This window comes from Rhagoletis pomonella, unplaced genomic scaffold (assembly GCF_013731165.1).
Source record: "Rhagoletis pomonella isolate Grant_MI unplaced genomic scaffold, Rhpom_1.0 Rhpom_scaffold_00004, whole genome shotgun sequence".
Taxonomy (NCBI): Eukaryota; Metazoa; Arthropoda; class Insecta; order Diptera; family Tephritidae; genus Rhagoletis; species Rhagoletis pomonella.
This window is the reverse complement of record NW_023458558.1, coordinates 56,482,251-56,506,936: the sequence shown is the minus strand read 5'-3', so window position 1 is coordinate 56,506,936 and position 24,686 is coordinate 56,482,251. Positions and strand designations below refer to the sequence as shown.

The 24,686-nt window shown below is 34.8% G+C and overlaps 1 protein-coding gene across 2 annotated transcripts in view; it reads left to right on the top strand.

Moving 5' to 3' along the window:
- Positions 1-24,686, top strand: part of LOC118737836 (acetylcholinesterase) — a 325,799-nt gene that overhangs the window by 217,185 nt on the left and 83,928 nt on the right. For both annotated transcript variants that reach the window (XM_036468619.1, XM_036468618.1), the window contains 3 exons: positions 2,429-2,567; positions 2,751-3,287; positions 5,380-5,587. In XM_036468619.1, coding sequence (XP_036324512.1) covers positions 2,429-2,567; positions 2,751-3,287; positions 5,380-5,587 — 884 coding nt within the window. The remainder of the gene's footprint in view (positions 1-2,428; positions 2,568-2,750; positions 3,288-5,379; positions 5,588-24,686) is intronic.

The window sequence follows — 24,686 nt, the reverse complement described above, 5'->3', positions numbered from 1 at the left end:
CTCGCGATTTTCTTCTATGAACTCATGGCTCCCCTATTCGCTCCTACCGTCCTTTGCTGTTCATGGCCATGGCTTTCGTCCGCCCAACCGCTTGTCCGCCTTTTTCCAAGCCAAATGAATCACATTACAGGTTTCACTATATTACTTGAATTGATTGCCATTCCCAGCTCCACATCATTGGAAAAATCTCGCTCTATCAATAAGCATAATCGTTCGCCTGTAACGTAAATTTTTCGAAATATTTTGGCTGCAGTCTTAAGATATAGTATGCAGGGGCGGTAAATAGTCATTATTTTGGAAAAAAAAAATAAAAATAACATGTTGTAAGCGTCGTAAAACAATTTTAACTACACTCACATATTTGTATTACATAGTACTTTATACGGTAATTTACTATGATTTTTATTTTTCGAGTTTAACCAGTACCAATAATAATAACTATTCGAGTTTTTTTTTCGTTCGAAAGAAATGTCGCTGTGACCCGGAACCCGAATGAGCCTTACACAGAAGTATTCCGACGCTCTAAGTTAGATCGCACCTCCCATGCACTTACACTTAGCTGTCGACAGGCACTGCGTTCAGCATTACGTTAAGTGCCAATGTGAGGGTGGTCCATTACGTACCAATAATACCAAACACTGCAGCCCGTTGCGCGTACTTCAACTGCTTAGCTAGTGTAGCCACCAGACTAGGGATCCATAAAACAGTAAAGGGTTCACAACGACCTCGTAGAGCCAACTTTGGAGGAAACACCCCACCTCTTTCCAATAGCTCCCCCACAGATGTGTTAGTGTTTTACTTGACTACCTAACGGTCAGCCTAATATCACGACGCTCAAAAGCACAACGGATCAATTCAAATGCCTTAATCAGCGCACTGAAATGCCAGCACTGCAGTACCAATTGACAGTGTGGGGTGGACACACTAACCACCTTGGTGGGGCTGAAGCCTATCTAAAGCCTCTGCCGTTCTTTGGGTCCCGACACCCGGCTGCAATACAACTCCTCATTGAACCATTACTGTTTCTAACCGCATTCGGGCGTTAAACCACAAACACCATGAAAATTTCCCGAAGGGCCATACCTTAGAACAGACCATAGTAAGTATAGGATACTATGGGGTTCCCTGTTCCCCGTGGTACCAGAATTAAGTCTCTGGTCAGACTTCGAAGCCGAAAGTTCTGCCAGTGGAGCCTCCACACGACTCCAGCACTGGCAGCCTTTGACTGGATACCCCGGGATTGTAAAGCCCGTCATTCCACTTACGTGAAATCCCTTGGGGATTATTTTAATGTTAAGCAAAAAGTAAGTGCTACATAATTTTCCTTGAAGATAATATAGAATTTCACAAATAAAGTAAACTTGAACTTATGCATCATAAATGCAAAATCAATGAAAAAGGCAGGAGACATAGGCACTAAATGCAGTTGGTTCCAACTGTAGTAGCAAAAATGAATGCGAAGGTAAGACAGGTCCACCCAGATCACCCTGGTTAAGTATAGATGATGGCTGGTTATATTGGTACGAAAAGCTAGTTGCCTGTGATGATCCTTATAACTGTACAAGACTGTGATCGATAATATAGCATAAGTCTGAAAGTTACAGGGCGAGCGATTGGATATCTGTTATCCCCAGCGGAACTGACGAAAATCTTTTAGTTGATCTAAGCCAAAATGAGCAAACAGCTTCGGGGAGATAAAGGTGTAAAAAAGGCAATGAAACTCTAGTCAACGTAAAGACATTTTCAGAAACGGAAGAGTTACCAAGCCACCATTATAAGGCTGATTTTTTTACAATAATTAATTTCAAATTATGAAAAAGAATTTCGTAAAAAAAAACGAAAACTGTCCATCGAAATATTTATCCTTAGATATCCCTGAAAGTCTTAAAACGTAAATGTAGTATAGAGCTTACAAGTCGAAATTTTCATGGGTAAGAAGTGCTCGTACACATTGTCGCCAGGTGTGGTAAGTTTAGTGCAACTTTCACTTCAAGTCGGCAGGGGTTATCGTCCTAAAGCGATAAAATTTTATATTTGTATGCGTTAGTTAGGCCAAAAGAAAACCGAACGGAGGGTATGCATAGCGAGTTTTGCAAAAAACGTGTTCCCCTTGTGGTGTGGGACACCTTGCTGTGCATGTAAGAGTATTGAGGTGAGGGAACAAAAGCACCCGTTCACCAACAATTAGGCTTATTATTATCTTTGCTTTGTGATTTAATGTGGCATGACTAAGTAAAGCCGTGTTAGGCCTCCCTTTATATTTATGCTTAGTTGTAAGCGGATCAATTCACACTGACTTTCCAGTAAATTAAATAAAGCTTTTAAATTGCAAGTGCGAAATTGCTACTTAAAAACATACAAACGTAGTTACAGAGAAAGCTTATCTTATGCCAACTAATGGTTTCCTCTTTGATGCGACCATTTACAGATATGAATACTTTCCCGGTTTCTCCGGCGAAGAGGTATGGAATCCTAATACGAATGTTTCAGAAGATTGTCTGTATATAAACGTTTGGGCACCAGCGAAAGCGCGTTTAAGGCATGGACGCGGCGCTAATGGTGGTGAGGTGAGTGTGTTTTTTCTTTGCTTATGCAGCATACATATGTTTTCGATTACTAATATATGTAAATACACCTTATGCTTTCCTATACTACATACATACATATATTTATGTATATACTTAGTAATAGTTGTTAACTCATATTTTATTTATTTTTTCATATGTCCTTCCTACCGATTTCCGTTATAGCACTCCGGTAAAACTGATACGGATCATTTGATACACAACGGAAATCCGCAAAACACCACCAATGGCTTGCCAGTGGTGATTTGGATTTATGGAGGCGGCTTCATGACCGGCACTGCCACACTGGACATTTATAATGCGGACATCATGGCTGCGGTGGGCAATGTAATAGTTGCTTCTTTTCAATATCGTCTGGGCGCTTTTGGCTTCCTACATCTGGCGCCTGCCATGCCCGGTTACGAGGAGGAGGCACCCGGCAATATGGGATTGTGGGATCAGGCATTGGCTATACGTTGGTTGAAGACAAATGCCCATGCCTTTGGTGGCAATCCTGACTGGATGACGCTTTTCGGCGAATCGGCCGGCTCAAGTTCGGTAAATGCGCAACTTGTGTCGCCAGTGACGGCAGGTCTAGTGAAACGTGGCATGTTGCAGTCGGGCACAATGAACGCACCCTGGAGTCATATGACTTCGGAGAAGGCGGTTGAGATAGGCAAAGCGTTGATCAACGATTGTAATTGTAATGCGTCATTGTTATCGGTAAGCATAAAACCACACATATACATATGCATAATTTTAAAAATCCTGAAAAGGAACCAAAGCAGTTTTGCAAAATTACACAAAAAAGCATTTTTTAAGTCGAGAAAGTTTAATTTTTGAAAAAAAAAATAAGACTTTTCAGGTGTTCAAAAACTACAGAAAAGCTACTCAGACCAGTTTCGGTTATATATTTTTCAAACATTTAACTTTTTCGACTTTTTTGAAAAAAAAAATTTCGTCGTAATTTTGCATAACTTTTTTTTTTGTTATCAGGAACTCTGGAATTATTGAAAAGCTAAAAAAATTAAATTTTTCGACCTTTTTGGAAAAAATCCGTGCAATTTTGCACAACCGTTGTTTTCCTTTTCAGAAACCCTAACGCTATTCAAAACACAGAACCGTTTAAATTTTTATATGTTTCAAACATTCAACTGTTTTGAGGAAAACTGTTTTCGACGAAATTTTGCAGAACTTTTTTTTCCTTTTCGGCTGGAAGTATGCCAAAATGAACTGGCGATGTTAAAAATAAATATTTCCAAAGCACTTTTTATTTTCGGTGCCACTGACCTAAAAATAATAAGTGACGTTATAGTTGTGAAAAGCGCTCATTGTTTCACCTTAAAACATATTCTGATAGTCAAATTTCTTTATGTACTCTTGTACAGACAGAACAGTGTTCTCTGACAATAGTTCTCCATTTAACCTAGTGGTTGGTTTATTTATTGTACTTTTCCTTAAATAGCATTTATTTATGATTTTTCTTTTATAAATCGAAAACAACAATTATTTTTGATTTTTTTCTAAATAATCTGCAAATAACAGTCATTTTTTCTTATATTGTATGTCTTAGATAACTATTATTGAAGAATTTTATTTACAAAAGTCATCAATTAAAATCAGTCAGAAACTTTCTTTTAAAAGTCATAAATATAAATCAGTCACTGACTTTAATTTTTTAAGTAATGTCTTTTAAGTTAATGTCTTTTAAATGTAAAAATAGCTGACTGAAATATCTAAGAAATATATTATACAAATCAAAAATAACTGTTACTTGCAGATTATTTAGATAAAAATCAAAAATAATTGTTATTTTGGATTTATAAAATAAAAATCAAAAACAATTTTAATTTTCTTGTAATATTGCATAAAACTTGCAACAAAATTTATCTTCAAATTTGATTCTAGGTGAAAAAAATATCGATTGGTATGTATCTTTTAGTTGTTGAGCATTTTCTTCAAAGTGAATTTTTCGATAACAGTTTTCAACAATAACTGTTATGTTCGGTCCCTGCTTTTTGTAAGTCTACATGAATTACGAGTAACTATAAGCATATTGTTGCGTGTCAAAGAGCTTAATTGTTCGCCTCTCAACATATATGCTAGTCGCACCTAATCCTTGTAAATGCGGGGCAGAGATACAAAAAGTATTCCGCCGTTTCCTCCTCTTCAAAGTAGCGAGAGGAAATGGAGTAGCCCTAAATGGCACGAACATTCAGATGTTTACGCCACTAGAAGTAACCAGTCAATAGTGTCACAAGTTGCGGACAATACCATATGCTCACTGAAAGTCAAGTGCTAGTTAGAAACTTAACGATTGAGGGCAAAATAATTTCATTCTACCTTCGATAGCCGAGTAAAACAAGTTCGTTACGTTTTCCAACGTAATTTGGTCGAGACTTGCACAATCGAACTACTTTGGAAGTCTGTAGTGCTGTGGCCAATACCTTGAGGGGTGTTGTCTAGAAATCTTTATCGACTGAAAATGTATGACCACTTAGTAGCATACCAACATCCATTTCTTGAAAGTCTGCAGGAAGCCTCCTATAAGGTCTCCCTACTTACAAAGTTGCAAAGTGATGGTAATTGGCAGAACATCAAGAGCAGCGTTATGCTTTGTAGGAAAGGCTCCGGGTACAGTACACGGCGACTGTCGTTCGACGTTTCGCATGCAGACTACTTATACTATTTATTAATTGGAAGTCTATGCTTCACCATACCAGTGGTGCATAGTTCACTAAATTTTAAAATCAAACTTGTAAGAAGCTATACAACACTTTTGATATTGATTCGTATTTTTTTTTGGTTCTTCAAGGAAAATCCCCAAGTTGTAATGGCGTGTATGCGTGCTGTCGATGCTAAAACAATTTCAGTGCAACAGTGGAACTCCTATTCGGGCATTCTGAGTTTTCCTTCAGCGCCGACCATAGATGGCGCCTTTTTACCCGATGATCCCATGAAAATGATGGAGACTGCTGATATGCGCGGCTATGACATACTAGTGGGAAATGTCAAAGATGAAGGTAAGCACATTTATTTAAATATCACATCGACCCCTAACCGCCAAAAATATGTGAGCGAAATATTTTTTGACATTTTATTTTTGATGCAGAAATACCTCTGGAGCATCTTGATGCGTTTCGGCATCAAAAATAACATTTTGGAATAAAAGTCGCTTACCTTTTTTTGGCGGTTAGGGCTCGACATTATCAAAAGTACGGTAAATCTCAATACCTCAAAGGCAGAGATCATGGAAAGTACAAAAGAATTTAGTTAAGCAGTGAGGTGCTTAAACTAAAACAATATTTATAAATTCTGGCTAACTTTAAAAAATTTTAAAAATTGATTTGTGTTCGAACGAGCGCCATGTCCTTTGTGCCATATTGTTCATAGCTTTATGATACTTGCTGATGGGGCAGCTGCGTGGGCTAATAAAAATTAAATTAAATTGTATTTTAATGCAGCGAATTATCTGACAGTAAAGATGGTAGGAAGGCGAAGAGTATGGAAGAAAAGTAGAATATCCTTATATACTTCTAACATAAAGCTTGCACGATAAGGGATCGTAAAAAAAAAATAAATAAAAAAATATTGAAACAAAAATTTAACTTTCCCGCAGCGTACTCTACTAAAATAGCAAAATGTATAGCAAAAGTGCATCTAATAAAGCTACAGACTTCCGGACTTAATATCCGCGCCATAAAAGTGCCCCACAAAAAGCCGCAAGTAACAAAAACGCGTAATACCACAATGGAGTTGGTGTTGCTACAAAGTGTGTGGCAGATGCTCTAGTAGTAAGTGCGCTTACAGACACTTCAGCCACGCTCACATTCATACTCGCCTACGAAAAGTTGCAACAATCAGCCTTCCGCCGCCTGCACTTCATTCACTTTGCATGCGCGCGACACAGTTGCCAGTTGCAAGTGGCAACAAACCATATAAATATATATCTGTATGTACATAAATGTACATTCGTATATTCTTCAGTTGCTCCATTTTCCAAAATTACTCTGTTTCCCATTTGGTCGGAGCAAAAGTGGCGGCGAAATAGGTGAAGTATAGTTGTGCAAAAATTGCAGGCGGCGAAAACGTAAGGTCGGTAAGGCAGATGAAAAAAGTGCACTGCTGCTGGAATGCATTGTTGTAAGTTTTGCTCTGACGTCAGAGTTGCCCCAGAAAAACGGGGCGGCGCGCTGGGTAGTGCACTTTTAAGCCCCAACTAAATTGCTAAAGTAAAAGAAAAAGGAGAACACAAAAAAAAAAACAAATATAAAAAAATTGGCTATAAAATAAGCTTGCCGCTGATAGCTTCTCTGCTTGACTGGTTGACAAGCTAACGAGGCAGCCGCGTTATTGTTGTCCTCTTTCTGCAACTATCATCTTTGGCGACCGTCGTCCCCTCACCACCAATGGGTTCACTTGCAGTTTTTGAACGAACTCATTTTTTGTGATATTTTCGTAATGTGATATTTTCGTAGTTTATAGCAGGCACACACAGTATAAAAATTCTACCATTGTACCGTGAGGAAGAAGTGTGGGAAAAGCTGCAGCGAAATGAAATCAATTTATATATATATTGGCGCCACTCACTACTTTATAGAAATAAAAAAAGTTTCACTCGAAAAACACATGTGGTCCTCACCAGAGGCGGCCAAAGGATTTCTATTTAGGGGGGTTCTATGTAAAGTCAGCTAAAAGTTTCCATCAGCTCTAGATTTTGAAAAAAATGAGGTCAAAGTGTCAAAAAATCGCGGTTGATAGAACTGCTCTCTCTCACATTGACTTGATGGTCACTTACTCATTTGTTATATACTTTTATTTGTTATACCCGAGCGCACTTGTGCACAAGGGTATTATAACTTTGTTCACATAACGGTTGTTTGTAACAGGCAAAACGAATCGAGATAGATATAGACAAATGTATACATAAATGATCAGAATGAAAAGAGAAATCGATTAAGCGGTGACTGTCTGTCCGTCCGTCCGTCCGTCCGTCCGTCCGTCCGTCCGTCTGTGCACACGATAACTCGAGTAAAAATTGAGATATCTTAACGAAACTTGGTACGTGAACTTCTTTTGGGCGTGGGACGGATGGTATTGAAAATGGGCGAAATCGGATAATAACCACGCCTACCTCCCATATAACGGTAATTTTAAGAAATACGAAAACGGCGATATTTTAGTAACTACTGAAGATAATTCACTCAAAATTGATATTTGCAATGAGTTTTAGACGAAAAATAAGAATATTACAAAATTTTGGCAAATGGGCGTAGCCACGCCCACTTATGGTTACATGTGTATATCTTGGTAACCGCTACACCAATTTCTTCCAAACTTGGCACAGTTGTTGGTCCTGGTACAGCATACCAACTGGCCAAAAATTTCTAAAATCGGACAATAACCACGCCCAGATCCCATATAACGGTAATTTCGAAAAATACAAAATCTTCGATAAATCAGTAAATATTGAAGCTAATTTATTCAAAATTGATGATTGCAACAATTCTTTACCAAGAAATACGTTTATGACAAAATTTTGGAAAATGGGCGTAGCACCGCCCACTTGTGATCACATATATGTATCTCGCTAACCGTTCTAGCAATTTGTACCAAGCTCGGTATGGTTATTGTGCTTGTCACATAAAAGCAAACCGTTGAAAATTGTTGAAATCGGACTAAAATTGAGGCCGCTTTTCATATAACGGTAAATTTCAGATATGCTTGAAATTTCAATATTTCGAAATTTAAGGACGCTAATTTACTTAAAATGTATACACCCCGGCTTATCATGTAGCGGTAGTTTTCGGAAAGGTGGAAAACATATATTTAATACTTGCGCCGGGTATTTAATGTTCGGTTCCGCCCGAACTTAGACTTTCTTACTTGTTTTTATTTTATTTTAGAAAAAATGAGGAAGAAGTTGCATCAAATTTTTGAACATTTATTATAGGTTTCAGAAAGAAGTGTCATTAAAATTTGTTATTGTGGTACACCGACTGTACATTGAATTCTTGTACAAAAATATTTATTTCCCATGATTCCAGAAAATTATAAAAATTATAAAATATTACAAAATTATTAGGACCAATAGCTGACACAATACAAATAAGCCACAATACTCGCTAGTATAAATTTTTTTTATTTGGAACGTTTCATAAAGAATAATAAGCATTCAAAAGCTAAATAAAATTATAGTTTAAAAAACTAGAACCTCCCTATTATTATAATTGCCATTCGTACTGTCATTAAGTATGTAACTTGTGAATAGAAATCGCTGCATCTTTTAGGCGCATCAATATTACATAGTTACATCCCGATCTAATAAAAGGAAGCTAATAAAAAAAGGATCAGTCCAGCGCCTTCATCTTGACCGACATGCAGGCTGTGTCGGAGCCACAGCCGCTAAAGTTAAACGTAGAATACGTGATATTATTAAGATTACATTCAAGTTAAAAACGGTACATGAAACATTCGTTTTGATCGTATTGAATTGAATTTAATAAATCAATATGAATTGCAAAGTTTTAATACTTAGCAATAGAGAAGCTTGCGTCTGATATTGTTATACCTACATATTTCATGTGCCTGATGGATTAAGTTAAACTTTATTCTTTAAATACGTGACAACGCTCCTAAACACAGTTCAGAAATAAAGCCTTTTTAGACCCATTTGATCTGATACCTATATTTTTAATAATAGACAAATACGTAATTAATTTAAAAGCCTTCAGGTGATTCCTAGAGGTTCCGGGTTGAGCTTTTTCGACCAACAATGTCGAAATTACACCAACGTCTTTTTTTTTGCATTTCTTTTTTTAAGTATATATTAGAAAAATTCTACATTATGCTTTATTTAAAATGATTTTAAATGTTATTATTATTAGATATTAAATGATATATTGATATAAATGATGATTTCGTATTTTTCTCAGCTTTAATATTATCGTGTACCATGGTTTTTCAATCAATGACAGACTTTTTGAGCCCTTTAAAAAGGTTTTCAATAAAAAACAGTTCAGAAATAAAAAATTGGGTTTCATGGTCGTAAAAGCTGAAAATTTAAAATAATAATTTCAATTTCAACATATCGAGCCCTAACCGCCAAAAAACGTAAGCGACATTTTTCTCAAAATTTTCTTTTTGATGCAGAAATGCATCTAGATGGTCTAGGAATATTTCTGCATCAAAAAGAAAATTTTGAAAAAAGTGTCGCTTACGTTATTTTGGCGGTTAGGGCTCGATATTTCCTATTAAAAAATCAAAATTTTCAACCCGGAACCATTCGGAATTTCCGGATCCGGAAAAAAAATTTCATATTTATTTTCCTTGCCAACCTCATGTTTTTTCGTGCGAAAACTTTCGGTTTTTGAAAATCGACCAAAAAAGGCCACTCTAATGTATGTATATACATATACGGATGTACAATGTACATATCTATAATATGTATGTAGCAGAGTTGTGAAAAATGCATAAATTTTTTAGTGAATTAATAGTATTTAAAGCAATAATGTTAATGTAAAAAATTAATGCATTAATTTTTGAAATGTAATGCAAATGAAAACTTGAATGCATTAATTCTGAAAAATGTAATGCTAATGAAATTGTTTTTTCAATAAATTATCCAAGCTAATGCTACTTGAAAAATTTTAATGCACTAAAATGTTTAATACTTTTGCTCGTTTGCATTATTAAAAACCATTAAATTTTTTTTCTAATGAAATATAATAACCTCTTTTGGAAGGACTTGGAATACTTACTGATAGTTTTTTCAGCTTCATTATATTATGTGTATTTGTAGAAAAATTTTTCTAAACATTGTTAGATGTTTTATGAAAATAAAAGCCAATGTGCATGCAACTTAGGGCGCTTTTGTTGATTTTTATGATGTTTGTTGATGCATACCGATTTGCCAATTTGGCAGCGCATGTACACGACTGAGGACCTACTCTGATCTAAATCAATCAATAAACCGTTTTTTAGTTCCATTAGACAATGTGTTTTTACCTATTTAACGACAAATGCAATTGAACTTGACATAATGAAAGCCAGCCTTAACGTCCGTCACTATCTTTTTTGACCTTAAAATGCTACCCTCAACGTCAGCAAAGAATTTTTACTTCAAAATAAAATTAGTTAATGGGTTTTTAAGGCTTGTTATAATTTTAATTCAATAAATTATTGCAATAGAATTCATTTAACATTTTAATGTTAATACAAAAAAAAATCATTAGCATTATTTCTTCGAAATTAATGCATTGAAGTTTTCATTTAAATTACATATCGAAAATTAATGCATTAGTTTTTTGCATTTACATCAAAATGCTAAGCATTAAAAAATTTAATGCATTTTTCACAACTCTGGTATGTAGATACATATGTAGGTACATGTGTACAAACTTTGAAACGCCGCATTTTTTTTGAAATCGCTTTATCAGTTCTTGTGCAATAAGGGTTTTCGTGAAGCTCTAAAAATTATAACTACAACATTTGAGCATAGCCTCCATATCGAAATGTAAAAGCTGTGACAGACGGCAAAGCTTATGCATATAATCTGGCACACATATGCGCATAATAATTTTACCCTTACAGACGGCAGTAATGCGGATAAACGAGCCGCAAGGTTGTGGATTCGAGTCCCACGGCTAGTAGAATTTTCATTTATTTCGTTTTCATTCTTGTTTTTATAAGTTTTATTTTTTTTCACATTACTTTCAGCTAGCTGTTGTTGACTTTTTAATAAAATTCAACTTTAAAAATTTAGATTAACTGATATTAAAATAAGAAAATGATATAAAATAAAGCAAATGAAAATAAAATAAAGCAAAATTGAATATAAAAATCAAATAAAATAAAAAAAGATATATTAAATAAATAATAGAAACAAAAAAATTTTACGCAATCGCTCCGACCGAGGATCGAAACTGGCATCTACAGGCTTGTGGCCCGCAACTCTCACCACTCGGCTCCCGCGTATACGAAACTCGCCTGCTTTGTTTGCTTACTTGTACAAAAGACAAAATCTGGCCGTTTTTACCAGTGTTGTCATCGGAAATTCCCCGGATCCGAGTTAATTCCCAAAAATTTCGTGCATTTGTTCGGCTGCTTATGCGCATTTTAAAGAGGAAAATGCATGAGCTAAAACAAACAAAGGCTGTTTGTGCAAATAATCGAGCTAAACATTTATTTAAGCTTTCAAAATTTTTGTCATACAACGATATAACACTTACGACACCGTGGTAACAGAGGAAGAGGTAGGCCCCCACTGCGATGGAAAGACAAAGTGGAAAAGGACTGGCTTTACTTGGAATTTCCAATTGGCATCAGTTGGCACCAGTCTCGCCACAGACAAATTTTTTTTCCTACCAAAATTTTCTACCAAAATCAACCAAAACCTACCAAAATTTTATTTAAGTTTTTAATATTTTTTTAATGGCAACGCATCGAGATTTATGCATAAAAATCGTTAAATCGTTATTAAAACAACAGATTTGTAAAATAATAGCTAGAGAAGATATCGCCTAACAAGGCAATGCCTTCAAAGAATAAACTGTTTTTTCGCTTTCCTGTAAAACTTGAGTGCCGTAAGATAGGCGGTTTTGCAATTGGGCTATGGGCGGTTTTGCAAAAACATCGACTATCTTATTATTATTACGTCTGGGATACACGCGCTGCGACCTTAGAAGATCTATTGTTCTTAACCTTAATTGTAATCATTCCAACCTTATTCTCTTTCAGAAGTTAGGCACTTAGGAAGGCACCATGTTTAAATAAAATTTTGGATGAAGACAATCCTTCCCCAAATTGTATCAGTCTGGTATTTATGATTCGTGGGCAGTCACATAGAATATGCTCGGGAGTTTCCTCCACCAGCTCACTAAAGGCTAGGGACCATGCAAGTGCGTTTGGGCTCCACGCTTTGCGAGACAGTCAGCTTTCGTTGCCTTCAAACCCTTCATGTCCCGGAACCCAACACAGCGTTACGTTATAGTTGGCTTCCAAGTGGTTCAAAAGAGTTTTACAGCTGTCCACACGCCTGATGCCGTTTTAAAACAGTCTAAAGCGTTTAACCTGTCTAAATATTCGACATAATACTTAATTTGGCCCCATTTGTCCTTCTACACAGACCACGATTGCGAAGACTTTCGCCTGGAATATAGTTGGGTATGTGTAAATTGGCAGACTTTCCAGAATTTTGGTCCAAATACGCCTGCCCCAGTACTCTCTTCATTCATCTTTGATCCGTCGGTATACCATACTTGGGACATTTCGTCAATCGTAGTTATTATCACTTAACATAGTCCCTTTGAGAAATTCTGATCTTGAAGGTTTATAGAAAGATAACTCGGGATTATCCAGTAATGGCTTTAGAACCTCCAAATGACCTCGAAGATCCCAAATTTTCTTGCTGATCATATTCGGCAGTCGTAGGGCGCACCTGCAGGCCTCTTTCAAACAGGATAGACAAAAGAAAAACGCCTGTAATGACACCAATGGCATCCGTTGGACAGGTGCCCATAGCTCCTGTAATGGCCAAGCGGACCAGTCGGTGCAGCTTGCTAAAGGTGAAAACCTCCTTTACTTGCGAGGCTTTTGGTCACCAGGCTAGTGCCGCATATGTGACAACGGGTCTTACTACCATACTGAAAGATCAATAGGTTAGTTTTGGTGATATTCCTCAAGTCTTACAATAAAGTCTCTGTAAGTGGTGGTGGACTTCACCGGTGAAATATTCGTGTAAACAAGGTTGCTAAAGTATTTGAAGATACATATTTTATATTTTTCGCAAGTAACTATTATTGTCCCGGAACCTACCAAAATCCAATCTATCCTACCAACCTACCAAAAGGAAAAAAACCTACCAATTTTGGTAGGAAAAGCGCATTATTGGCAACACTGGTTGGCACAGAAGATAAACAACTGGCGTTCTCTGTTGAACTCGGCCAAAACCGCTTATGCGCATATAGCGCCAAATAAGAAAAAGAAGAAAAGTTGTACTCAACGCATAGCTATCTGTCATTCTTTAGAATATCTCCGAAAATAGTAATTAAAACATGATTTATAAAGAAAAATACTCGTAGTATAACCGAGTTTTCACAAACAAGTTGTTTGTGGAACCCACGTGCGACTGAAGCGAAACTTCTTCCTATTATTCGAGTAATCATCATATAATAATAAATAGTACTTTCTGCATAATAATCTTAATCTTAACCTTAGTTTTCATCATAATCTTAATCCTGATCCTGATGCTACCATTAATCCTAATTCTAATATAAATGCAACTCTTAATCTAAATCTAAATCTGAATCTTAGCTCTAATCTTAATCGTAATCGTAATCTTGGAATTAGAGTCCCAGTTTGTGTCGATTTTTCGTTACACTGACGTTTGCATTTATACCTAAACAAGTGCAAAGAGGTTTTACTTCATAAAGAAACTTTAACCCATTAAAAAAAAAAATAAAAATGTGGGGAGGATGATGGGCACGTAACAATAAAAATTCTAAAATTGTTCTTAAGTAAAATCTCTTATCTTTATCCCAGTTGACATCAGTTTTTTGTAAACTTTTTCATTATCGAAGCATTTTTGTAAAATAACTTTTTCTTTGTTCGCTTCTTTCGTTTATTTTATTTCTACTCTTCGCCGATTCTTATGCTTGTCCCCTAATACCGTTATACAGCTGAGCAATGTACTTGTCAACAAAATTGCCCTTGCCAAAAAGTGTATAACAGAATTTCTACGCTATTTATTATAATAAATAAATAAATAAATATTGTATGTATGCATGTGTGTATGTGTTTGTATTCGTAGTATCTTCAAAGTATATATGTCCCTTTTTACCGCAAGCTTTTATATCTATAAAGGAATGTACAGTGACTCAAACAAATGAGCACGTGTTAATTTTAATTATTCGAGATTCAACCTGCTCAAAAATCGCATTGATTTTTGAGAATTTTCTTTTGGAGACTGCTTTTGCGTTTTTTTTTTTAGATAGCAAGTGCAATTTACAAAAACTGGCGTAGATTTTTTGAAATGTTGTTGCTAACGGTCTCGCTCACTTTATTTAATAGGAAATTCTTGATTACCAAAAAAAAAAACTTAAAAATCTACGTGATTTTTTTAACAATTTGAAACTTGCCCTTCATAAGAGTGAAATTGTATAGGCTATAAAATTGCATATCCAAATATGTTCTAAATATTCAGGTAAAAAATTTAAAATATTGATGACAATTTTTTCCAAAATTTTCTATAAAGTTTGAAACTGTGATTTATATGGGTTTCGTTAAAGCTTGGACGGTATTTTTATAAAAAATAACAAAAAAAAAACTGTAGCTCAAAAAGTATTATGAATATTAAAAAAAAAAAAAAATCAACACGTGGTCATCTGTTTGAATCACTGTATGTACAATATTTATCTACTTATGTATGTATGTACTTATGTATATTTTATGTAAAGGAAGTTCGTCTTTGTCTCCATGAACATTCTCACCTAGCTTTTCGCTGTTTACATTTACACGACCAACTTAACTCGACCACCTCACCTCAGCTTAGCTCGGCCCTGTTCAGCTCAACTCTGTGCAGCCACTAATTCGCTTCATTGTCTTCAGAAAGTATCGTTGCCACTACTACTATGTACATGCTAATGCCAATGTTACCGGTTTGATGGAATAATTTTAAAATTTTAATAGATCGGTAGAATCGCGTACTATTTGGCATTTTTTACCAGAATACTTGTAAGAAAAACTCAGACAAAAGTATATTGATCTGGATTTTTTTTAAATCAAAGCTCATTTGGAAGCGCTTGTTTCAGTATGAACTCTTCATTCGATCCAACTCTCTTACCATCGAGCTACTTCTTCAGATTTTAAAACAAGAGAATATGCTGTGTTGGCGCGCAATTTGTAAAATTCAAAAAAAAAAAACTGTCGACATGACTTTGCTTCGGGTCAGACCTAGCAGTAGCAGTTTGCCTTATTCACCTTTTATTTAGTTAAGCGCAAGAAATGGTATTAAAAAAATATTAAAATGTAGTTACTTAAAATAAAACGATTCTGGTAGAATTTTAGTGGATTTTATAAGAGCATTTTTGTAGAAAAAAATAAATGTGATATGGCAACACAGGCTACTGCTACTGTTGCTGTCTTTCATTATGTATGCCAGTTGGCTGTTGAAGAGGACATCATAGTCGTTCACATTGTTGCTGTGTAGGTTGGTCTTGTTGCCTTTGGCGTATTTTTCTTTACAAATTTGTTTATTTTGGTGATACGATGCGTGAGCCTTCGCTAGGTGCTTGACGCTCAGTTGACATAGAGTACACCTGGCTGGCCAGCTGCTTTGCTGCTTTGGATCAGTCTTGGTATTTGTGCTTTTATTTATGTATGTATTTACATTAAGGTGGTCCTTAAATGAAGGAATCACATTTTTATATCAGATTTCCTAAGCCTCAACCCCTACGCCGAATATATCACATATAAATTTTGATCCCGGCTAAGGCGTGTCGCACAGGGATCGAAGTTCAGATAACTCTCTGAAGACGTCTTAACCGACTCCAATCGAGGCCAAAATTTATGTGTGATATCCACGACTTTAGTAGTATGGATTTTGGGTATTAAATGACCTTTGACTCCATTGCGACCAAAACCGACCAAAATTTATATGTGATATCCACGACTTTAGTAGTATGGATTTTGGGTATTAGATGAAAAAAAAAAATGTTTTTAATTTTTTGAATCTCTATAGAAGAATCTGTGCTTTGCCCCCCTGTGCGACATGCCTTAACCGTTTCCAATCGGAACCAAAATTTATATGTGATATCTGTGACCGTGTTATTACCGATTGAGGGGGTGAGACTTAAAACAATTGTTCATTTGATTTTTAAGGACCACCCTAATTTACATATATGCTTTTATAAGTAAGTGCATGTTTTTACGATTATGTGTACATACATATAAATATATACATAAATATATTCTATTTGCTTGAATGTGTATGCGCCACCTGCTCATCGCGGTAGTGGGGTATTTTCTATTCGTATTTGTCTGTGGCAGGTTTTTAAGTTCTTCCACGCTTTCACTTGGTAAGCGCGTGTCTATGTATTTGTGAGTTCAAGGTCATTTACTATTTACAAAAAAACGTAGTAGAGCATTACAAGCATCGGTAACGAAAGCTAACAAACAACTGGCGGCGACAACGCATAAATGAAATTGTAAAAAAAAAACTGCGAAAATGCGCAAAGAATATCTGAAGTACACAATAAAAAATGCGTTTTATTTCTTTTTATTTTATGTTTTCATTTGTTTTTGATGGCTGCGCCCGTCCTTAAATGCCTTTGTATTTTTTATGTTATACAATTTGTGTTTGCTTTGTTTTCCACCAATACTTCCTTTAGTTGCAAGTCTGCTCTTAGCGAAATTGAAAGCTCAATTAAAACCATTATTTTGTCTTAATTTTTTTTCTTTTGGCTTCGCTGTCTGCGATGAACTTGAAAGTTGTCTGTAAGCTGGCAGTTTTGAGTAAATAAAGAAATTATGCGTGGAAAAATGATTGATTTGTTCATGGGTGGATAGGGAAAAAGCCTGATTATGGCAACTTCTATTAACTTAACGGAACTTAGAACTCAAAAAAAATCAAAATTAAACAGATTTCGGCGTGGCATTGAGTTACGTTAAATTGCCATTATCAGATCATAACGAGTACTTCACTCAGCGTTTTGCCAGGCAGGCAGAGTTAAATGATGTTTTCTTATCTTTAGATATTTACCAGGGTGGTCCAAAATAAGTAAAGTCGGAATTTTAATGCTCTCAGCCCCTAGAACTGTTCTAACTACAACGAAATAATATACCCCTATTTTCTTATTTTTAAATCAAAAATATTTAGACGTAGCTTAAAGCACTCAAGTTTTCCATGTATTTTATATGGGGAAAAAAAGCTTTTCGTGCGAATGGTATAGAAACCTTGAATATCAATATTTTTTGATCGGTACATTCTTCTTCTCTTCAGGAGACTTCCAATAATAAAACGCAATTGTTTATGTAAACATTTTTTAATTCTAAAGATTTTTTTATTTCCCCCCCATTACATTTACAGGCATTTTCTGGAGGTTTTGGCGGACCAATAAAATATAGTTACTATGAAAAAATGGTTAAATAAATAATTGGGTAGATAATATTATTGGGTATCTCCTGAAGAGAAACAGAGTGGTGGTTAAGTCATATATTAGAGTTTTATAAAAAAGGATAAACATTAAATTATCAAAAGAAAAATAGCCATAACTCGTCAAAATATCACCCAATTTAAACAGCTGATCACAAGGGTACTTAAAACAAAATAGTATTATAAAGTAACTCAATGTAAAAAAAAATATTTGCAAAAAATTAAGTAAACATCCAAAATGACAATTATTTAATTAATAAGTAATTTTTAAATAATTTTACTACACAAACCGCGTTGCAAAATTATAAGCGCACCTCATATTGACAAGTTTTAGCAATTTATTTTTTCGCTAATTAATTTTAGTTTTTTTTTATAAAAAAGATAGCTTATTTTTTAATAAAATCCGTCTAAATCCAATTTTCAAACTTTGTGTAATATTAAAAAAATAAGTTTTCTTAAAAATGTAAAGCGTTTTAATTAGATTTAAATTTTAGTAAAGTGCAAGTTTGTAGCTGGTGGATTTTGGGCAATTTTTTGGTGAAGCTATTTTTCGTTTTTCTCTGTATAAAAAAAAAGCGTCGAACATACTTTGTATGGAAGAAAATGCAGAGGGTTTTGTATTCGTGTTCGCATTTGCATTCGTCTTCGTAACTGTTGTATGTGTTCGCAACCTGCTTCTCTTTTTATTTGCTATTTAAGTTTTATTTTCTATGCAAAGAATAAATCTTAAAAAATATTTTTTATTTATAAAAACAAATCTGAAAAACGACGATTACTAGTGAGCTGACGTTCAAACAGCAAAACTGGATTTAGTTTTTTAAACAGGTGCCAACACTCTTCAAAAAAAAAAAATATATATTCCACATCTTAGTCAGAGTTATAGCAATCCATGCGCCAAATTTCATCTAAATCCGCCCAACCATTTCTGAGTGAAGATTAGTTTCGTACGGTGTCGATTTTTCATTTCATAAAAATTTAAATTACCCTGTACCGCTAAAAAAGCATTTTATACCCCCTTTTGATTGATACTCATATTTTCATTATTCATTTAACTTATTAAATTGTTTGAATTTAACTTTTTAAACCAGTGGCAACCTTATTCAAACACCTCAAAAGTATTCTAAATGTTCAAAGAAGGTTTTACTTCTTAATCCTCTTAAGTTGACACCCATACTGTAATACATATTTCAGATATCTAATTGGCTTAATTCAAGTTGAATTTGATTGTTGGCTCATGGATTGAGAGCACCTGCATCAGCTGTACATTTATTTCTATTTAACCTTTCTAAAACTAACATTAAAAATCAGCTAAGCATAAGTTATGTATTGATGCTAATTGCAAACAGCATTACTCCAGCCCTAAATGTAAAGTGCCCGTGGACTTCGATTTAGTAAAATTTAATGTAGCGTACGGGCCAACTAAACAGCTCTAGCTAAACAAACTTCAGTAAAAACGAGAGATGAAATATGAGAGTTTAAAAATAAATCAAAAAAAGAGAGTTAACTACAAATTCAAAGAAATTTCAAAAACAATGCAACAATACGAAATAAGAACAATAGCTTTACTCACCTTACCATCAACACTGCTTCAACTCAAAATTTAACTTTAATTAATTTAGCACTAACCGCCAAAAGGGCGATAACTGGAAATGTTATAATAGGATTTTTTGAATTTACCCAAAAACAGCGATCTAAACCAAAATAAATTTATTTTGATTACGACGAGGCCATACTGGGGAAATGAAACTTACTTTATATATCTGGTTTGTCTCATAACCTATATGCATACATATGTATGTATGTACATCTGCTTTGGCTTAAGGTTTTATTTTCTGTTTTCTTTTCTACCTAGATCTTTAAATCTACCATGTTCTTTCTAATTACATTTGTTATTCTGTTTTCCTTTTTTTTATTTTTATTTTTCTTTATCTTTATTTTTATCTTTATTATCTATCGATAACAATATCGATAGTACCATACATCAAAATACCGATACCAAACCCGATACAAATATAGATTACAAATTCGATAAGAACATCTATAGAAAAATCGATAACAATACCGACAGCAACATCGATTAAAATGTCGATGAGAAAATCGATAAAAATATCGACAACAAAATCGATTAAAATGTCGATAGGGAAACCGATAAAAATATCGATAACAAAATATCGAGAAAAAATATCGATAACAAAATCGATTAAATTATTGATAACAAAATCGATAAATATCGATAACAACATCAATAAATATCCATAGAAAAATCGATAAAAAAATCAGTAAATACCGATAACAAAATCGATGAAAATATCGATAACAAAATCGATAAAAATATCAATTTTTATATCGATAAATTCCGAGAAAACCGAAAATCTCTAAAATTCCGAAATAGTTCCCAGATTTGTCTCTGTGTCTCTGTTTACATATATCCCTTTCTTTATAATTACCTTTGTATTAATCTTTTTTTCCCTATCTTCATCCTAACTTTTATCGGTATCCTCATCCCCACTTTTCTGATAAATAAAGATAAATATTTTTACCTTTATGTTTATTAGTTTCTTCATCTGCACCTTCACTCTTAGATAAGTGTTTAAATTTACCTGCCTTTATCTTTACGCATCTTTGTTTTTGTTTTTACTTTTGCCTTTATCCTTTTTTTCTCTATATACGTACTCACCATTACTTTCATTCTTGTATTGGTCTTTATCTAAGTCTTATTTTTTAAACTTTTATTAGTACGTTTTTGTTAAATGAATACCATGTGCATACATTTAAGAAGCACTTGTTTCCCTCCCAACCATTTCCGTGTGCAATTTCCGTTGCACTATTTCCGCTTGCGATTTCCGTTGAATTTGCCAATTTACTCCCAACCAACAATCCGCCGCTAAAGAAGTTTCACTTCAAAAACTGTGTACAACTTGAAATATCTCAGTTTTGTTGGGGAGAATCGGCGCTCGCTCGTTCAACAAAAGAGGTTTATAGCGTCAACTAGCCTTGAGTACTGGAGCTATTATTGACCCGATTATATGGTCGATAGGCAATGAGTTAAAAAGCTTGATGGTATGCATAAGTCATAAAATTATAATTTCGAGTTTTTTCACTTTAGATCTAGGTGTGCGATATGTCAATATGGCATAAATAAGTATATATATTACGCGTTTATCGCAATTACCGGTCTTCCATGAAATTTGATACAAGTGTCTGTGGTTGCGTGTATCGGCTGCCACTTATGCAGTGGTAGATTTTATTAAATATTTAGCTCCCAAACCATTTTTCATATCAACTATCCTGTCTACGTGTACGAGTGCTAGTTAAATACCCACCCAATTCACCACTCGCCGGCTTCTCCTCAGTGTGTTACCAAATATTTAACTCATTCGTGCCAGCTGTGTGATTTACACTTCCGCTTAAACGCGTGAGACCGAGCGGCTGTGTTGGTACTTTGAATATATGCATACATACATATTACTTCCCTGGTATTACACATACCCTGCAGAAAAAAAATCAATTGATAAAAAATAACCTACTTGTAGTTAGCTTTTTTGCGGGATTTCTATAACATATATAACTTGTAGTTAGCTACAAAAAGCTAACTTGAAACAAGTGGACAAGTAATGCAGGAGTAAAGCTCGAGATTGTGTTCTTTAAACGCGTTTCTATTTAAATATGCTGCACTTCCAAATACTTTTTCGAATTGAGGACAAATAAAAGGAGGATCAAAACTTCATGTTCGAATATGGGATCAACTACAGCAGAATATGTAAATAAATATGAAATGTGATAAAATAAAGTAAATAAAAAATTAATAAAAAATATTTTGTTTTTCCTATTGATTTTTTATGTCCAAAAGTAGTTAGTTACAAGTTACTTACATCAAATGCAGAGGTAACCATCCTTGACTACATCTAATGCAGAGGTAACCACCCTTGACTATTTCGCGGCCATCACCATAGAAATATAGTTAGCTTTCGTCAAAAAAAAATTTTCAGATAATAAGTTACTTATAGCTCCTTAAAGTTAGCTTATAGTTAGATACATTTCCTGCAGGGTATGGACATATGCATAGTACATACATATGTATAGACACTTGCATATAATAAATGTTGCGTATACGCAGCGTATTACAAGTTATTAAAACATATTGCTGTGTGGTTTTTATTCTATACGCGTGTTAATTGTAGGTCAAGTTCGTGAAAGTAATACGTTTAAACGAGTGGGTGTTAGAAACTGGGTTGTCCTGATTTTCGTGTTTGCTGGGATAGTAAATGAAAGAAAATAGCCGTACTTTGTAACCTAAATCTTTTGAAGAAAATGAAATTTGATTTTTCGAAGTTTTCGTAATGTCTCTGAACGATAGTTTAATAGTAGATAGAGGAAATTCTGCTAAAGCAATATGTCGAAAAATAGTACTGAATAATACTTCTATTCTAACCGCTTTTGGTTTGAGGCTTTCCGTATTTCAACTGACTCTGGCAAGTGAAATGCATATTGTGTTTGCAAGTGTTCCTCCCACAAACTAATGCAACTACAAACGATTGTTGAATCTGCTCCAGCAATTAACCGATATGCCTGCATTCAAAAGAAGCTAGTCGAAAACTTTACATAAAGCCAGTAAAGTCGTCTCTAGGAGATAAAAGCGAACGATCAACGACCTAGCGATTTGCACAATGAGAAGCGTCGCACCGCCTCTATAGCCGAATACTTGCAATGAAGGTGCAAGGTAAGGCAAATTTTTTGAGATTAGCTCCGAACGTCCGCAGTCAGAAATTGCTTCTAAACGCATATAAGTAGGTGATAATAGGCAACAGTAATGTAAAAAATCGAACTGATAGGAGATCTTCGTCATGCTCCAGGCTAGTCAAAAGAAATATTCGCGGTTTTGCTGGTATAATAGAAAACTGGCAGCAGAACCTCTAAATGCCGACAGCCGTGCTTATTCTCGCCGTTCGCTCAGCCAATTCAATATGAGAGTTCGGCAAACGGCCTAACTCAGTCGCTGACGTTGCAGTCATACCCAACGTCTAGGAAATGGGCTCGATGAACCTCAAAGCCACATCCATTTTTTCTTCAAAAGGCATCCTAAACCGTGCTTTGAACTAGCCACGCTTCCTGTCCGCACAAAAACTTGTATCAAATAATAATAATACTAGATACTTGTACAATACGTTTGTGTTCGGCCGAGCTTCATGAAGGGGAGAAACCTACAGTTTTATGCCGACTTCACATAATGATTGTATTTTAATGAGAAATCAACTTCTTCGGTAGCGCCACCTTTTATGAATTTTCTTTTGAACACACTCATACAGTTAAGGCAATTTGGAAGCTTCACTCTACTCGGAACCGCTCTGCTCGGCTTGGCGTCGCTTTCTGTGTGTACCTATCCTAAGGTTTCTAGCAAACGAAAATACGAATTATTTTTTCAATGGGAACGACCTCGAGTTGGTCGACTGTCGTCAGTACTTTTTCGAGATTTAACAGTGCGTCCCACAGAGGGATGTCCCCTTTAATTATTTACGTATCGGACTTTTTCTGTAAACTGACGACTTTATATACGGGGATGACTTATGTTTGAAAGTAAACGGTTAACTCTTCGATCTTTTTCACCCCTTCACTGTACCGAGCGTTACCTTGTCCCCTACAAAATCAACGGCGTACCTTTTAACTAGATGGACGAAAATGGTCAATAACAAGAACATATTAGAGGCTGCCTTCAATATTACTCTGCACCACATACTTTGGTCACAGAGGACCGCCGTTCTCCGGAAAACGTCTGGATGATGCCTTATTATTTCGCCTGAACACCACCTGCATAACTAGCGCTCAATGCTAATAGTCGGAGAACATATTTTAATATTCATAGAGAAACAATTGCTGAACTAGGCATATCTATGAACTCACAAGCATCTCACAACTACGGGATCTAACGTCATACAGATAAGCCCTAAGCGACATTCAGCGAGAGATATTCAAGGAAGTTTTACAAACTCTCGCCTGGTGAATGCCGCTATCGGAGTTCAATCACCACCTACATCACGACTTTAGGTGAAGACCCTAAGTGGATTGCTACTATTTTTTATTTGATAATGCTAGTTTTCTCCACGTGTTTTCTTTTCGCTTTAAAAAATTAAGTTTTTTGCCCTTTAATAATGTTTAGCCTAGCTATGTACACCTATGATATAACAATGTGTGTTAACGTAATGTGAAAATATACATATAGCTAGCTTAGAGTGTAAAGTTGCTAAGTCTGATTTTAAAAAGTTTACACGAGAGGAAAATTCTTCTTATCTTCTTCTTTTCTCAAGACATTCGCAAAACTTTGAACAAATACAAGATTTTGCTTGTTCTAAGGAAAGTAATATCCCATACGAATCAGAGGGCTTCGATTTTTATTCAAATATTTCGTACTATTTTGTCCTTATCGTATTTTCGGTGCTTTTTTTGGACTTAGCAAAGCTTCCTTTCCTTGAATTTAAACAAGAATAAATAAAACGAGTACCTTTATCCTTTTCAAAACAATGCACATTTAATTTCCCTACCCTCCTGTATCAAAATATCTAAAAAGTGGACTTAGCAACTTTTCACTCTAAGCTAGCGATATGCATACATACGTGTTAGGGTGGTCCTTAAAAATATCAACATATTAACGTATAAAATAAAAACACCCACAAAAATTTCACAGTAAAAAAAAAAATAAAAATTAGGAGTATACAATGGAGGCATTCACGAAAATTTCAAAAATTAAAAAAAAATAAAAAATTAAAAAGTGGAAAAAAGCAACAAGAATTAAGGCGAACTTAGCTATCACTTCTATAATTTTTTCAAATAGTTTTTCATTAAAAACGGCCTCAAGCTTAATAAAAAATGTTGAATATTTAATCGAAAAAAAATCGACAAAATCTTGACTTAAATCTGATAAATTTGACATATTATTGAAACTTATTTAAATACATTTATATAATCGCTGAGTTATA